Source organism: Prunus dulcis, chromosome 6 (assembly GCF_902201215.1).
Source record: "Prunus dulcis chromosome 6, ALMONDv2, whole genome shotgun sequence".
NCBI classification, from domain to species: domain Eukaryota; kingdom Viridiplantae; phylum Streptophyta; class Magnoliopsida; order Rosales; family Rosaceae; genus Prunus; species Prunus dulcis.
Window position 1 is genome coordinate 12,909,293 of NC_047655.1, and position 18,384 is coordinate 12,927,676.

The 18,384-nt window shown below is 41.0% G+C and overlaps 1 protein-coding gene across 1 annotated transcript; it reads right to left on the reverse strand.

Moving 5' to 3' along the window:
* Positions 1-14,861: 14,861 nt before the first annotated feature.
* LOC117630301 (beta-glucosidase BoGH3B-like) lies at positions 14,862-17,671 on the reverse strand. The gene is made up of 8 exons (XM_034363044.1): positions 17,235-17,671; positions 16,965-17,055; positions 16,720-16,865; positions 16,337-16,580; positions 16,128-16,232; positions 15,831-16,013; positions 15,515-15,719; positions 14,862-15,346 (listed from the first exon to the last, which is right to left on the reverse strand). The coding sequence occupies exons 1-8, from the start codon at positions 17,669-17,671 to the stop codon at positions 14,862-14,864; spliced, it is 1,896 nt and encodes a 631-aa protein (XP_034218935.1).
* Positions 17,672-18,384: the final 713 nt, after the last annotated feature.

Here is an 18,384-nt window from a genome sequence, read left to right on the forward strand (position 1 = left end):
GTGAACTGCAACATTTGTGTGTAAACCTGGCATGTGTTGATAACTCCATGCAAATACATCTCGGTACTCTTACAACACTTGTGTATATTCTTCTAACTCTTGCGGTGTTAACAAAGCTTTGACAAAGATAGGTTTTAGGCTGTCAACTGTACCAAAATTAATTTCTTGGAGATCATCAATTGTGGTTTGACCTCCCTCCTCCATTTGTGGTGGAGCTGGTTGGACTATGTCAATGAATCCTTTGATATCTTGAGGATCATCATCTTGGTCCACTGTTTCTTTGAAATAGGTGCAATTGACTTGGACCAGGTCATCCTTTAGTTTCACCCTTTTGACTGTTTCGATCACAGCTTTCTCTTGACTCTTAACTTTCCATTTCCTTTTATCATGGACTTTTCCTTGTTGAGAATTGGAAGGGTTCTCCAAGCATTGAAAGACTGAGACGCGAGGTGGCTGTCTGCCCCCTCGTCATTTGAACACAGAAATGCGAAGTGTCCTTTTATTCACTCATCTTCTGTAAACATAGCTTGTTCCATATTAGTGAGTATGTCGGACTCGGAAGCTTCTGGCTGTGGCCTTCGAAGAGACACTTTGAGCGCACCACTCTCATTTTGAACTATGAGGCCAGCATTGCTTTTCTTTGCTTTACGACCTGTAAGTTTTATCTTTAATGGAGCAGATGTTGTTTCTGGCAATGATTATTTTTTGTGAAGAACTATACGTTTACTCAAGACATCGTTTTTGCCAAAAGTGGTCAAAATGACCAAACTGCCCCCTGGGATAGACTGATTGATCTTACGAAGAGGGCAAATGTAACTTGCCGTCATCAGTGACTCTATTGTTTGTTTCAATGAGCTTGTTTCTTTTTCACTAGGCTCTCTTTTTGAAGTCTTGACAATTATCTTTGGCTTGGGAGCCTTTGCAGTCGGGACATCTTCAACTTTTAGGGATGTCACACCACGAGGAGTTAGCTTCACTTGAATTACCGTTGGAGGTTTGGGTGTTTCTACTTTTTGTGGTTTTCTTGCTTCAACAGTTGCTTCTTTCTCCTTATCAACATTTGATGGCTGTGTGAATGAGAGACCAGGTGGACCATAAAACTTCGCATAAGAGTAATTTACCTATTCACCTCTGATTGGGTCCATGTCAGCTGAAACGCTCTTGACTTCCCCATCCACCAAGTCTTTGAAGCACTAGTGAAGTGTAGAAGGGACTACACCATATGTATGGAGCCATGGACGTCCAAGCAGGATGTTGTATGAAGTGTCAGCATCAATCACATGAAATAGGGCGTCTGAATATAGGTCCCCTATTTCCATTTGTAGTGCAATAGAGCCCATGGCTTTTTGCCCAAGTTGATTGAACCCTTGAATTGTCAGCATAGATGGAGACAATTGTCGGGCACTCATCCCTATAGCATGGAGCGTCTTTAAAGGATAAGATTCACCGCCAAACCACAATCTAACAAGATTCAATTGATGGTCGTGCCACCAACTTCGCCATTGACATAAAGAGGTCGATTATGGAATTTGGACCTAAGTAGAAAGTCATCTTCACCAAAGGTAATTGCTGCCATACACGATGCAAGCTTCGAGGTTTCAGGTGTGTGGACATCCGCTAATTTGAAACATGATTTGTATGAATCTGGGCTCATTAAAGCCATTAAAAGTGCTTCCCTAAGCTCTGTTGACATTTGTAAAGCGTCATAGACACTTAAAGAAGCGGGGATGCGCTTAAGATGAGCCAAAATATCATACTTAAGTGCATGTGATTGTGATGGATCCTTTGCTTTACTAGTGTCGGGCTTAGGATCCTTTGCTTTTGAAGAGGACGGTGGAACTTCCCCTGCAACAATTTTTCCTGACAAAAATACCTTAATCTCTTTTGTCTTTGACTTCTCCTTGGTTTTAGAGGGATCGACTTCCTCATTTTGTTATGCTTTATCAGCAGATGGGATGCTTCGACCAGAGCGGAGGTTAACTCATCAACCTCTGTGTCAACCTCATACTCCTCCACAGAAACCATGTTGCATTGAATAATTTCTTCCTCAACTTCGGATTCACTCGAGAAGAACTCAACTGGCAAGAACTCAGTGAGTGTGACAAGGACCCTCACGGGTTGCTTATATTCATCCTCTTGAGGGATTTGAACTTCTTTTGCGCCTTCTTCTTCTTACTCTTATTTTTCAACTTTGGCATGCCTCGAATCTTGACACCAGGACAAGTAACAGATTTATGATTAGGTGGGAAATGTTTGGCCATGTGCTTGGCTCTTTTAACAAATGTCTTCCACCCTTCAGCAGATTCATCGGTCGAAGAATGTTCCCATATCTCTAGACTGGGTGCAGTCGTGAGCTCATGAAGAGTGGGAATTTGAAGATCACTAGACCATGGTGCATTTGGACAAGCATGTACAATTGTGCCCCTATTAACGGTATTAACACCTGCATGTTTCAACCCATCTAGTGTTGCAGTGGTGGGTGTGAACTTTTCCTCTATCATATTTGTAGTAGCTGAATGATGTCGGTGAGAAGAGTCTACTGCCAAGCCACCATTGTTGAAGGGCTCTTGGATTTTGTCCTTTAGGATATAACAATCCTTGAGCATATGACTGATGAGGCGATGATACCGACAATACCTAGGGTCATTTGTCTTGTTAGCCTCAGAAGGACTCTTTGATTTTGGCAAGGTAATACCATTGGAGGCCAGAAGTTGGTCAAAGATTTCTTCTACATCCTTATCATCAAAAGAATATTTGATCTCTTTGCGCTCTTTTAGAGTGAGCCTTTTGGGTGGGTCTTTGCTTTGGCATTTGTCACTTTTCTTTTTTGTTTTGACAAAGGTGGCCAATGACTCTCCCTTTGCAGACTTCTTATCATTTTTCTTCTCCCTATATTGAATTTTTTGGGTCGCTGCTTTTTGGCGAGCAATTTGTCTTTCAACATTGCTCGCCTTTGACACCAAAGCATCAAATGATTGAGGATCAGCAGTGGCAACAAAAGTCGCAATGTCTAGCATGAGGTTGTTGTAGTACATTTGCACTGCTAATTGCTCGGTAATTTTCTCCGGGCATTGAAGATTAATGCTCCTCCATCTCATTATGAAGTCATTAGCACTTTCCCCTAGCTTTTGGGTAGTTTGAGCTAGGTCCATGATTGAGACCTTCTCCTTTGAACTGACAAACTGTGCCAAAAATGATTTTTGCATGTTGTCCCATGTCAGGATAGAGCCTGGCAGTAGTTTTGTGTACCAAGTGAAAGCAGATCCTTTTAGGGATTGAACAAATTGACGCACTAGGAGAGCGTCTGACTGAGATGTCTCACCACATGCTAAGTAAAAATGTGCCAGATGTTCGTGGGGTGAGCTATTTATGCCATCAAATTTATCGAATATGGGCCGTTGATAACCCTTCGGGAATGGTATGGCATCATAGTGAGAGGGGAAGGGTTTTCGATACCCTTGAACAGGAGGTGCTATGGACAATTGGAACTCATGAATCCCCTCAACAATTAATGCTTTTATGTCATTTGGGGAAATTGTGCTCGTAGAGCTCTCTGCTTTTTCCTCTTTTGTTTGTTGTTCATGGGCCACCAATTCATTTGTTTTGCCCCTGTCTTGCTCACCTATGACGGCTTTTTCTTTCAGCCGAACGGATAGTAACACTATTTCTACGTCTTTCTCTGCCAACTTCTGCTGCATTTCCCGTCGCAGGTCTTGCATCATTTCTTAGATTAAGGGTAATTAGTCCTCAGTATTAGAAGTACCAGTCATCATGACTTGCATGTTTTCCACTCCCTCATGAAGTTTGGCCTATTGGGATGCTATAAAATCATTCTCTTGAGTTTGAGATACGGGATCATCATAAAAAGTATTCCATTGCAAACAATCATCCAAACGAGTTGAGTTTAGACTGGATAACTCTGGAATAATCATCCCCATCATGTCTTGGGATTTAGAAAGAGTCAATGGACCCACATAGGACCTCGACTGATCTTGAGGTTTCGGGACTGCCCCTTATGGTATGAGAATTTGATCCTTTGAAGCATCAGTTGTCTTCACCCTTTTCACAAGCTTCCTTTGTGGATGAGGTGTGTTCACCACCTTCTTTTTCATGATGATGACTTTGTTTTTACCCTTATGAGAACATGGGTAAACCTCTTGCAATGTGGATTCCACAACATGGGCTCTAGGGCCTGACGGAGGTTCGGCGCCTTAGACCTCAATGTTTTCTTAAGAGTCATCCTTTTGACTTTCTTCGCTAGTTTCGTCAATGGAAGTCATCAAGGCTGAATCTATAGGATATAAGTTGACTGAAATTGATCCAATCATGATTTGGACAAATTGGGTAGCGTTTATCCTCTTGGGAGTCGACACAAGCAGGGTGGTTGAGGTGTTCTTGCCTTCGGTCACCTTTGGGCTTGTCCCAGAAAGCTCGGATAAGATTGCCACAATAGACTCCTTCTTTGCTTCTTTCTTTCTTAAAGCATGCGCAACCCTCTTTCTTGCATTTCAGAGAGCGTTCTTGGACTATGTTTTCTTCAATTGGGTCTTGATGACCGTAGGAGTGACCTGAGGTTTGGCCCTTTGAATGGACTTTGGAACAGCGCACTTGATGAGGCTCTCACCAACAATGAAAGTCTTTTTGAACCCCACTCATTTTGTGCACGCGTTCCTGGTAGTTTCAATCTTGTGGAAGAAAATTGTTACTTGTGGTGCCATCGTATCTGGTTTTGTTAACCTGTGGCAAATACAAATAAAAAACATTAGTCACTTTATGATTGGAGATGAAAATGTAAATAGGTCCCATTGGGCATGCCAAAAATTATGTTGAAGAAAAATGTGATCCTCCCAACATAATTTCACCACCACTAATTAAATAATGGGGTTTTATTATTTTAGGTTCGATCCATTCGAGACGTAGTGTCTCTCAATTACAATCCCTTACTTCAAGGGAACACCCTTTGATTCCATCACAAAGGAACAGAACGTGTGTCTTTGGTTTTGCAGCTACCCCTAAGTCGAACATCAGGGTGCCTACGTATCCCCTACGGGAATCAAGCCACTCGTAGTTCAAAGATTCGCAATGAATAAATGATTCATCGCAAAAGGAGGAATTTGAATGAATTTGAGTGAGTAGTGGTTTGAGTGAATTTAGCTGAATAAACCAGGGATTCGATATGGAATTGTGTTTGGGATGGTTGCATCTAGATTGAATCTCTAGATTGTCAACGTACCCTTTCAAAGGGATCAAACCGACGTAGTTCCAAAATTTGGAAATTAATAGGTAAGTATGGCTAAATAATTTAGAATTGGTGTCTTTGAGACGAGTTGAAGATTTTCATAGGTAGATGACCTATTGGAAAAATTAGAAATTAATGGGTAAGTGTGGCCCAATTATTTAGAATTTGTGTCTTTGAGACAATTTAAGGATTTTCATAGGTAGATGACCTGCTGGAAAATTTTGAAATTAATGGTAAGTGTGGCCCACTAATTGAGAATTTGTGTTTGAGATATTTGAATTTAATCTCTTTCGAATTTTCATGGGTAGATGACCCATGGGAAAAATTGGATGGTTTTGTACCATTTTTCTTTTCGTCAATGTCCTAGAAAATTAATGAGCAATTTTGATTAACCCACTAATCTTCTAAAGTTAACATTTGCACTTGGACCCAAATATGGCTAGAGGATTTTTAAATTATTCCATTAACCATATGATAGGAAATTTGGGCCTCTGTAAATTTAATGGATAATTATTTAGCCACCCATTAAATATATTGGGCTTTTAGAACTAATGGGTATATGACCCAATAATCTGACTATGGGCCCTTTAACATATTTTTTTATCTGTTGGTTCGTGATTGGTCAACAGCACAAGGCTCATCTGGTTTATCAAAACCAGTCACGATTGGATTAGGACTTCAAAGATTTACAACATAAAGGAATTGTAAATTTGACTAGCTTGGGAAAGAGTTACACCACGGCCAGGAATGCTCTCTTTATTTAACGAAAACCCAAGCACGTTTTCCTTTGTTCCGCAGACAGACCTAGAGCAGAGCCATATCTATTTTCACGAAAGGTACAAATGCCTTTCTTTGTCAGACCACATCATAGCTTTTATATATATATATATATATATATATATTTTTTACAGTCAAAGTAGACATAAAAAAAACGAGTCCAACACCCAAAGAGGTGCCTCCCCTTTTTCCATCTTTTGCTAACTTTTCCTTTTCTTCGTGGTGGCTATCTTTTTTTTTGTTTTTGTTTTTGTTTTTGTCTGTTGCTGCTGTATGCAGCACCAAGCCAAGGCCTTCAATTCCTTGTTGCTTTCTTCCATTGCATGCAGATTCAAACAGAGTGGCTACGCCACTTCCTTCTTTGTTTCTTTTGATTTCCTTGTTGAACTTTTCTTCCTCTCCTTTATGGTGGCTGTCCTTTTTTTAAAAAACCCTTTGTTCGTTGTCGTTGTTTGCCTCACTGAGCCCATGGAACCAAAACCAACGTGTTGCCTTCATCTTGTTTTGGTTTCGTTTTATTTCATCCATATGCCAACAACACCCTTCTCCAAAGGAAAGAACATGGCTGTTTCATCTTTCTTTTTTGGCCAAAAACACAAAGTGGCGAACAGCCACTTTTCTTGCAGATCTCCATTTTTTATGCCTATTCTTTTCTTCAAGACTAACTTCCTTTTCATTTTTTTTGATGTAGTTTGCTCAGAGAGGAAAATAAAGGCTTTCTCAAGTAGAGATGGAGAGGAGTGGTCAAAGAGTCCAAGAGGTAATTCACGCTCTTTTTTTTTGTACATTTTGGAATTAACCCTCAAAACACCACTTCTGTTTCAAAGGATTTCTTTTTGCTCTGCAGAGCCTTGTTGAACAGGAATCCTCTCATGGATTCGTTGTTCATGATTTAAGGGTTGCCACCCATTATGCATTTACCATCCAAGAGTTTTATTTAAGGGTTGCCACCATATATGGATTTATCATCCAACCAAATGATTTGAGGGTTGCCGCCCAACAAGAATTAATTGAAAGAATCGGTATACCTGTGAAAAAATATTCTCTTGTGCCTGTGCTCTTGCAATTTTCTCCTGTAGTAGTTTTCTTCTTCTGTCGTTTCCTTCTCTTTCTCTTTTCTTCCCCTTATTTCTCTACTACTACCCTTTTTATAAGCTAGAGACCTCTTTAGTGTAGGATGTTTCATTTGAAAACTGAATAATCAACTCCCCAAAAAATAGGAGCCACCAACCTCTCTTAAGAGTTTTCATTGGTCTGACTCCCACCTTTTTCCAAACTTCTTTCGTATAGATGGCTGGTAAGCCTTATCTCTACCCTTAATTTGCTGCTTGCTAGACATGGCAAATAACGGTCCAATCCCATGTTTCAATTATTTTTTTTTTTTTTGGTGATCTTTTTTTTATTCCAACAGAAACTGCTTGTTGTTGTCCCTGACGATGGCATATGGGATACCGAATTGGCAAAAAATGTGGGTCTAGACAAAATCTTCTATTCTTGCCGCCGTTATGATTGCTAAGGCTTTGGCCTCTACCTACTTGGTAAAATAATCAAAGGCAACCACTGCATATTTAACCTGGCCCTTTCCTTGTGGCATTAGGCCGATCAGATCGAGCCCCCATTGGACAAAAGGCCATGGACTTATGATTGGTGTGAGTGGTTCGGCAGGCACTTAAGGTACGTTTCCGAATCATTGGCATTTGCCACAGTTCTTCACCATTGCAATTGCATCTCGATGCATGGTTGGCCAATAGTATCCTTGCCGAAATGCCTTGTGCTCTAGAGACCGGGAACCTGAATAGTCTCCTCATACGCCACCCTGTATCTCTCGAAGGACATAGTCCCACATGAACTTGTCAATTGATTTTGTCGTTGATTGCCAAAGCTAGCCTTGCCAGAGAATCTGTGTGACTGTTCTTTGTTCTGGGTATCTGTCGAATCTCATAAGCACAAAACTTTCAGAGTTGAAGATGTGTTGCCAATAGGTAAGCTGAAATGGATAGATCTTTGGCTGCAAAGTCGGTAGTTACTTGGTTCACGATGTGTTAGAAGTCACTGTGGATGCTGATCTGTCGGGCACACATGCTCTTAGATAGCCAAAGGCCAGCTAGGAGGGCTTCGTATTCAGCCTTGTTATTGGAAGTTCTAAAGCTGAAACAGAGAGCATATTCAACCTTGACTCTGTCGGGAGTGGTTAAGAATAAACCGGCCACACAGCCTTGCTGATTTGCCGAGCCGTCAACTTGTAAGACCTATACTGGGATCGAAGGGTCGAAGCACTTGTTGTTCGTTATACTTGCTTGTGTCATGTCTATATCTACCTTTTTCTGCCGGCCTGGGCTTCAATTACACATCAAACTCCCCTAGCTCAATAGCCCACTTGACCAATCGGCCGGATGTTTCTAGTTTCTAGAACACCTGCCGAAGCTGTTGGTTGGTTAGGACAACAATCACATGAGCTTGAAAATAGGGACGGAGTTTTCTTGCTAAGTGATAAGAGCTAACGCCAACTATTCGAGGGCAGGGTACCGAAGCTCTGCATTATGTAGTGCTCTACTGACGTAGAAGATCGGTAGTTCAGCCTTCCAAGACTAGCTTCCTTATCAATACTGAACTGATGGCATTGTGCAATACCAAGAGATAAAGGAACAGAATCTCTCCAGGATAGGGTTTTGACAGTAGTGGTGCCTTGCTCATGCCGTCCATGTGATATACTTCTTGCCCCCTTTGAAGAATGGTGCACACTTATCGGTGGCCTTGGAAATGAACTGCATTTAGGCTGCAACACGTCCGGTAAGGCTCTGAATGTCCTTCTATGTCTTCGGTTTCCATATCAATTAAAGCTTTAATTTTGTCGGGGTTTGCTTCAATTCCTCTCCGGCTTATCATGAAACTGAGCAACTTCCTAGAAGATACACCGAAGGCGCAATTAGTGGGGTTAAGTCTCATTCAGTATTCCTTCAAGATGCCTAACATGAGGGACAGGTTATGAAGGTGTTCGTCAGCAGTCTTGCTTTTTACCAACATATCGTCAACGTAGACTTCCATGGTGCTACCGATGTGCTTAGCAAATATTCGGTTGACCAACCTTTGATATGTTGCTTTTACATTCTTCAGGCCAAATGGCGTGACATTGTAGCAGTGTAGACCCTTGTCTGTAATGAATGTTGTGTGTTCGCTATCGGTAGGATGCATGAAGATCAGATTGTATCCTGAGTATGCATCCATGAATCTAAGCAACTCATGACCGACAGTGGCGTTGACGAGCTGGTCGATTTGTGGCAACGAGAAGCTCTCCTTCGGACAAGCTTTGTTCATATCGGTATAGTCCTGACAAATTTGCCATCCGCCTTTTACCTTCCGAGCCATCACTGAGTTCGCTAGCCATATAGGATACGTAGCCTCTCGGATAAAGCCGATGGTTCGAAGCTTCTCTACTTCGGCCTTCATGGCTTCGTACCTTTCGGTATCGTAAGATCGACGCAATGCTGAGCTTGTGGCTAATGACTTTGGGGGAAATGCCCAGCATATCGTTGTACGGCCAAGGAAATACTTTAGAGTGATGGTGTAGAAACTGAATGAACTCGAATCGGAGGGCTATGGTGAGTGTGGTGCTGATTTTTATGCATCGATCTGGTTGGTCCTCGTTCAAGACAACAGTTTCCAAGTCTTCGGCCTGCTGTGCTTGCGGCAATGGCGTCTTGTCTCTAGGATTATCTATCGGCTCCTTGCCGTTCGGTGCACCAGTAATGGTGAATGCCTACCCAGGGGGTTTGAGAGCTACTAACCTAAATGTTGTCGCATAGCAAGTCCGTGCGCTAAGCTAATCTCCCCTGACTACTCCTGTGTCGTAGCAAGCCAGAAATTTCATGAGCAACATGTGTGGAGAGAGATGCGCCTTGATCCCGGTGAGTCTCATTCCGCCTATTATGACATTGTATGCCGTTGGGCAATCAACAATGAGGAATTAATCGTACACCATTGTTTTTCGTGGGGCAATGCCGAAGGCGATGGGTAGGCTGACGCTAACGACTGGCTAAACCAGATCTCTAGAAAAACTAAGGAGGGGCATGAGTTACCAATTGACATGGCTGTCGTTTATTCTCAACTTTCTGAATGCATCGGCAAAAATGACATTAGCTGAACTGCTTGCAGGATTCGTCCCACATCGAAGTCGGCGATTTCGACTCGGATAATCATCGTGTCTTCATGCGAGTAAAGGATCTCTTCTTCTTCTTCTTCATAGAACGTGATGGGCTCCCACTGAACCTTTGGCATTTTATGACCCCGATTGCTTTCGATGCCAAAGACCTAAGGGTATTGGGCTGCTCGGACGTGCTTCCTTGAGTGGTTGGATATGCTTGCTAGGGTTGGACCTCTACTGATGGTGCTTATCATATTGATCTGCCGATTTACGTTTGGAACTGGTGGTTGCGATGGCCTGGAAATGTACTGATCCAACTTACCCTCCAGAATCAAGCGCTCGTCGATCTTTCTCAAGCCTATACACTATTTTGTACTATGGCTGTTGTGTTGGTGGTATTGGCAGAATTTACCGGTATCCCCGTTGTCCTGCCGATTGGGCTTCCAATTGGCCGGCTTCTGTATGAGCTGGTGCTCGTTCACTAGAACAGCTTCGTATGAAGTGTTGAGCAGGGTTAAGACCTCTTACCCTTGGTTATGATTCGGCAAGGGTGCTAGGTGATTGTCGCTGCTATATTTCCCTCTGACCTTCTTAGAGTGCTCCTGCCGAGAGCCGATGGTGCTCTTCCGTTTTTGGCTAGCCTGGTTTTCGACAGACTCATCAACTGAACCTTACCTTGATCCTTGTACTGGAACCTCTGTTGTACTTGTTCCTCCTACCAAGTCGAAGGCCCGATTTTTGAGTTGAAGTATTCGGCTTTTGCATGGATTGCAGCTTGTTTCATTAACTCATCATAGGTGCACCAATTACTGTCGTGCACTAAGTACCGGAAGTGTGAGGACCGAAGGCCACTCTTGAAGGCGCCGTAGGTTGCCTAATCATTAGTTTATGGGCACCTCGAGTACTCATGGCTGAACCATGCAACGTATTCTCGTAAGAGCTCATCTTCCTTCAGCCGAATAGTGTACATCTCGTCGTCAGAGTACAGACAATCCTTTTGGATTATAAAATGGTTGAGAAAGATCTACTTTAGCTCGTCGAAAGAGTCTACCATTCATGGTTCCAACCGGGAGAACCAATTCAAAGCCCCCTCTGTAAGCGCAGACGGAAAAAGCAAGCACTGTCCTTCTTCACTGAGCCCTTTGCACCCTAGGGAAGATTGAAAGGAGTGGAGGTGTGTCAGGGAGTCTTCTACCCCCGTGTAGAACGGTATGCCCAGTGGTTGCACATCCCTGTTCTGCCTGGAGTGCTTTATGCTTTTGGTGAACTGTCCTGGCCGAAGCTTTCCCCACTCCGGTTCTTGGGAACGGGTTCTGTCGTCCTCCATTTTTTGAACCTTCAGGAAAAGGAGTCAAATGACGAGGTCTCGGCTAGGAATCTCCCCGTCTCCATAATCTTCCGAATGTTATGGGGACTTATTGGTTTAACCTCGAAGTATCTTGTTGGCGTTGCCGAACGGTAAGAGGATACTTGAGTTGCAAAAGGGATGTAATCATGATTTAACTCTGCTTTTGATTCCAAACCTTGCACTCCCTGGATATGGGATTTATTGCCCAAAACCCCTATTCGTGAGTCATTGAGACGTGCCTCATTCTTGATATGTGACCTCTATCTTTCTGCTTCTTGATCCATCAATCGGTGGCGACAATCGGAATAAACATTCTTCGGCAGGTAGTGTTTATCCTTGGGAGCCGGAATCACCAGGAGTTTGGAAGGTGCAAGTGTTGCCTTCGCCCCTTTTTTACCCTTCTTCTGCCGACTGGGAGTCTGCAAAATGTGAGAGGATTGATCGGCTTGGATGTTTTATGTCTGCTGCTGATTGAGCAGTTACTGCATGTCATTCACTTTGGACGAGAGAAAATTGTTGTGTTCCTATAATCTAGCCATGTCCTGCGGAAAAGCAGTAATTTGAGCTAAGAGCTCAGCTTCGGTAGTGGTTTGTATTATGGAGGAATTGTCAGCGGGGTGCAGGGGGGCAGCACTGGGCTAGCTCCACCTTGCTTTCCGAACAGCAACCCTTATTGTGGTAGGAATATAGGTACTGATGTGGTTCCCATGTGATAAAGACAGTGGGTCGACTAGTTTCGTTTCCCACAGACAGTGCCAAACTGTTGATGTGAAAAATTGGTTTGGCACTTTTGAGCTCAACTTAATGATGTATGGGCCTTCGAGATGCTCTGGGCCTCGGTAGAACGATATATCTGCAAAATGAGAATGCTCGATAAAACCTTAGGGAACCGGTGTGGTACCAGCCAAGGGCTTTTTGATGCTTAAGTAAGGAGTGAATAGTAATCTAGATAGAGTAATGGCTAAGTATGCTGAAAGTTTCAATTACCTCCATTTTGGGACTTATGCCCTTTTTTATAAACCTTGGGAGATGTGCAAGTTATGTAGATTTTCAATGTGGGACTGTGGATGTTCATTATGAATGCTCCACTCCAAGTGTCGAGAAGGTATTTGTGCTCTAGCATTGCGCTTGGCAATCTCCTTTGCCGAATGCTGCCTTACCGATTACCCCATTTAGTCCACGTGTCAGTTGCCCAATGGTCCGCCAATTGTGGTGTAAACAATATACTTGAATTTTTTATTTTTTATTTTAAATTGAAAAATAAAGTACCACTAGATTTAAATTTAAATTCTAGCTCTGGATCCTAAATAAATATATAAATGCAAGCCGTAAAGCTCCAATAAACACTCCTAGAGTCGTTTCCACTTTGATGGGGGAGAGCCACTATTCTTCCTCCCCTCTCCCCACTTCCCTTCCTCCCTTCTCCTCTTCCCCCATTTTCAAAGACAAAAAGTTTTCCTTATTTGTCTTCATTTTGTTATGATTTTCCTCCAATCATCACAAGCGGTTGCTTCTCGGCGTGAGGTTTTTATTTGTGAGTGCTGCTATTTCCACCCTCTTATCTTATTTCCCCACTGACCTTATCTTTCCACCCACTATATAAATTTGAAAAAACACTTCCTATCTTTCCACCCACCATTATTCCTAAAATACCATTTAATTATTCAAGCAATTTTCATATATATGAAGTTGGGTTAATCGTTTTATTAGTCCCTGAATTTGGATCCGATTTGCATTTGAGTACCTCAATTTCCAAAATGGTTCCCGTGGTCCTTTAACTTTAGTTTCATTTGGACAAATAGTCCTGCCATCAATTTTGTTAACTTTTTCTGTTAAATGCAGAGGCAAAATAGTATTTTTATATTAAAACCAACAAAATGAATAAAAAATTATATTTTTAAAATAACAAAGAAAATCAAATAAAAAACCAACAAAAAAAAAAGAAAAATCAAGTTTAGGGGGAGTAGAAATCGGGATAGAGGGGGAGAGAGAGAGTTTAATTTTAATTTTTTTTAGATTTTCTAATTTTTATTCATATTTTAATCAATTTTAATACAAAAATACAATTTTGCCCATGCATTCCATCCTAAAAACCAAAACATATTTATCATAAAAAGAAAATATATTCACCAATTTGGGACAGTAATTGTATATTTACCCAGTGATGACTGCAAAAATGAAGGTAGAAGCTGGCATGAGATCAATCATTGCAGAGGCCATAGTTTATCCCAATAAACTTTAGTAGCTGCGCATCACAGCTTGAAATCATGTTCAAACAAAGCTAAACATCATTAAACTAAATATATAGTAAAACAGATACATGTAGATCGGCAGAGATGACTAAATTTAAACTACCTCATAAAGCTAACTAACAATAAACTATTTACAGATGTAGGACCATGGTCCATGAGAATAGCGTAGTCAATCTCTTTTCTTTTCCCACTCTACCATTTTCTGCCACAAACTCAAAACCCCAACAACATAGTCAATCTCATCTTCAAGCCTTCGGCAAGAATAACACCCATCTTGCTCTTCTTCAAAACCCCAACAACATAGTCTGTCTCGTAGTCAATCTCATCGTTGTAGAACCAATTACATGATCTCTTCTGATAGTTGTTTGGACCACCAGTTGCTGTTGTTGTTACTCATCATTTACACATAGATCTTGGGATCCAGATCTGGATCGGCATATAGAGAAAGAGAGAGAGACAAAGAGATAGAGAGACAAAAAGAGATAGAGAGGAAAGGAGGATTTATCCGCGGCAAATAGATAGAAAGACCACCAGTTGCTCTTTATTTATATTGTTATAACTTAGTTTTTTCAAACTTTATCACTTTTTTATTATTCTTGCAATCTCAGTAGGGATGTCTATGCTAGTGTTTTTTCGATTACGAGTGATCGTTGATGGAAACTCACCAGATTGTCTTAATTTTGATGTTAAATCGCTCTGTTATTGTAATTGCCCTTTATGACTAATTTGTATTGACCCCTTGTGACCAATAACTTGACTGAATTATAACTATATTCCTAGAATTTCTCAACAAAAAAATCCAATAAACAAGTTTCATTTTGACCAGTACTCGACAATGTTTGTTCATTTTAGCTGCTTGCTTGTGCGATTTCAACCAACGATTGATATTGATAAGTTTTTTTTTTGTTTTTTTTATAACAATAATTACTGGCAAATGAGTGAGACTAATTTATAAAGGGAACAGAAATCAAGGATTTCAAATATACAGAATCTAATTTATAAAGTATCTCAAAAAACATAAATTATAGAGTTATCAAAATGCAAACTAACTCTCTAAAAGACTAGGAAATGAGAGAGACTAGAAGTATACTAAATTGACTACAACTACTGCTCAACAGGATCAGTTGCAAGTCCAAAATCAAAGGGAAATAGAGGATCATAATGAGCATCTCCAACATTCATAGGGAGCTGGTCCACTGTCTTGAACCAAGTTCTAGGCAGCTTCCCACTGAATCCATAATCACCAAACAAAACATCGCTAACTCCTTGTCCTTCCGTTCCAGGTAGCCATGCAGCTACAAGAGCATCCATCGACGAAACGTAAGGCTCAATGACAACGGGTCGGCCAGAGACGACGACAACAACGCACTTCACCGCACCGCAGACATTGGTGACGGTCTGTGGACCTGGCTCTGCAATTGTCAAGTTCAAACTATCCCCCTTGGTCTCGGCGTAGGGTTGCTCTCCAACCACAACAATGGCGTAGGAGAACTTGTTGGACTTGAGAAAGTCGGCATCAGGGTTTTCACTGAATACAATTTCTGTGCTGGGATCAACTGCAGCTGTGATGGCACTGAGGATGGTGGTTCCTGAACACAAAGTACAGTAATTAAGTTAATTGAGAGAAATTGTGGTTGAGTTAAATTAAGCACAAATGCACAACAATCAAGAATATATGCAACGGAATTGTAGTTCAAGTGGTTCTCAAATCTCGCTTGTATCAAGAAAGAAAAAAAAGACATTAAGAAGATACCAACCAGCTGTGTAGTTGTTGCCACTAACTCCTTGCCAAGTGAGACTCCAACCACCACATTGATAGCCCAAGTTGTTGGCATGGGTTCCAGCGACTAGTATCCTTTTTGTCTTCTTAGGGAGTGGTAGGACTGGTGTATCTGCATTTTCTCCATTCTTCAACAGGACAAGTGACTTCCTCACTGCTTCTCTTGCCAAATCTCTATGAGCCTGCATGTTATATATAACATACATACATATATATATATATATAAGATATTTATGAATTGCTTTAATTACTCATATTTTAGAAGATTTAGTATAAGAGATCAAATTAGTGACCTGGCTTCCAAGCTTGTCAACAAAGCTCTCATCTGCCAAAGGGTTCTCAAACAGACCCATCACGAACTTGACTCTCAGAATTCTCCTAACTGCGTCGTCGATACGGCTCATGGGGATACGTTTGTTGTTGACATGGTCGGTTACAATGCCAATGAACTCGGTATGATTGAAGGGAACCATGACCTAAACAACACCAACAAGCAGTTTCAATATCAGAAAAATGAACCCCTTTAAATATTAATACTAATATTCTGTACTGATAACATCAATCACATAACCAAGATAGCAACTAATTACCATGTCAATGCCAGCTTGAACACCAGCAAGAACCGCTTCTGGGTAATTCGAATGGAGCGGATAGTTAATTTTGTCGATACCCTGCCAGTCGGAGATGACAAAGCCCTGAAATTTGAACAATGACAAGGTTAGTCCTGCTAATTCATTCATGTCCCGGTAACGAATAATTTGAATTTTGAACCAACTAATTTACAGTTTGATTGTTTTACCCTGAACTTAAGGGTGTCCTTGAGAAATTTGGTGACAAGCTCATGGTTGGCATGCATCTTCTCTCCGTTCAAACTTGAGTAAGAGACCATGATAGTGGACACACCCTTGATGATAGAATGGTAGTAAGCAGGCATGTGAATGCTCAACAATCCATGCCTATCAATCACAGTGTTGTTCTCATTTATACCCCTGGTTGTGCCACCATCTCCAACAAAGTGCTTTGCACAGGCTGCTACCTTATCCCTATATCACAAATAAAAGGTTTTCGAGATAAGAAAAGAGAAACTGGAAGTACTAGGATCAGTTGATTTTTTTTGTAATCGAACACGATGACTAAAAACATCTTCGAAATCGTCACAACATTATTTTTCTGAGCACTTACTTTCCACCCACATAAGGAACGCCCTTCCGGGAACCAGCTGGAAGTTCCCCTTGCAATCCAAGTATGACATCGGTCATTTGTATTACGACTGCAGGATCTTCGCTGTAGCTCTCGTAGCACCTACCCCATCTCGGATCTCTGCAGACCTATTGTACATTAAGGTTTAAGATTGTTAATCAGTGATCAGTATTAAAAGAATATATATCACACTCAAAAACTGTTCAATTATTGGATATATAGCATACCGCAATGCATGGTGCAAACGCATAATTAATGCCAGTAGCTCTAACTTCAAGTGCAGTTGCAGCACCAATCTTCTTCACAAGTTCCGGATCCCTGGAAGATATTGGAAAATTTTCATACAAATTAATCAAAGTTACCACTGTGTATGTCAAATACTTTTATCAAAAAAGGCCAGGGAATGAAGAATAATGGTTCAAGTTAATAATCATATCTTTCATGTATTATCTGTTTTTAATCCTGTTTAATATATCTTTCAGAGAATCACTTATTACCTGGTGGCTCCAAGTCCAACATTATGTGGGAAAATAGTGGCCTTATAAACGTTGTTGTGCCCATGAACAGCATCAATGCCATAAATCATAGGGATCCCAAGCCGGCTTGAAAGTGCACCCTTTTGAAACTCATTGAACATGTTGATCCAATCCTGTGGACTAGCCTGCTCACGCGGCACACTCCCTCCGTCACTCAAAACACTGCCTAATGAGAAGTCCCTCATGATCTCAGCTGTGACATTGGCACGGTCCAGCTGCGTCATCTGTCCGATCTTTTCTTCGAGCGTCATTCGACCCATCAAGTCCTTAATTCGCCTATTTAGCGGCTGCTTAGGGTCCTTGTATGCCATGTATTCTGCTCCTGCTTGTGCCATGGCTCCCCAGAAGCATAACCATAGAAGTCCTACTAAGAGGACTGATGAACTTGGTCTTACCATCATTGAAATCTAGTCAAACCTGCACCAAAAATCATAATATTAGCTACATTGCTCATACTGTTGTCAAAATAAAAACCCTAAACAAGAAAAATTGAGTGTGTATTTAATAGACCTTTTCAATAGAGAAGGAGATACCAATGTAAGTCTTGCTGAAGAATTGAGTGTGTATTTATAATGTAGGTGAGTATTTAAATTGGGTTTTACTTGAATATCTGGACAGAAGTAGAGATATCATAGGATAAGAACCAAAAACTAAAGTCGTATCCGATCTATACCAAACTAAAGTCGTATCCGATCTAAACTTGTAGTGATTCTGTGGAAAATTTTTAATTTCTAAGTTTGTCTTGCAGTTTTAGGAAATCATACCAAACTATAATAGTAATCCATCTTTCAATCGAATTTGGTTTAAGAAGATCTATCCATATGGAACTTTACTCACTAGGATATGTTGAGGAAAATAATTGTGCAAATACATAGACAATGCTGAAAACAATACTTTCACGAGTTCATTATCAACTATATATTATCAGACAGTAATTGTGTTAATCCTTTTTAGGAAAATAAAGGCGATGTGATGTTGGAGCCAACTCACATTGTAATTCAAATCATCTAAAATTTAATATCTTCGTTCCACACAAAAAATTCAATACAATAAAGGGATTTTTAATTTTTATTATCAGGAATCTAAATCCGTCATGCTTTGGAATTGCTAG

Coding starts and splice junctions, on each gene's coding strand:
- LOC117630301 (XM_034363044.1), bottom strand. CDS start 17,671: ATGGTAAGACCAAGTTCATCAGTCCTCTTAGTAGGACTTCTATGGTTA. Junction 16,233..16,336: donor AGGACACCCTTAAGTTCAGG/GTAAAACAATCA, acceptor TTCAAATTTCAG/GGCTTTGTCATCTCCGACTG. Junction 16,014..16,127: donor TTCAAGCTGGCATTGACATG/GTAATTAGTTGC, acceptor GGTGTTGTTTAG/GTCATGGTTCCCTTCAATCA.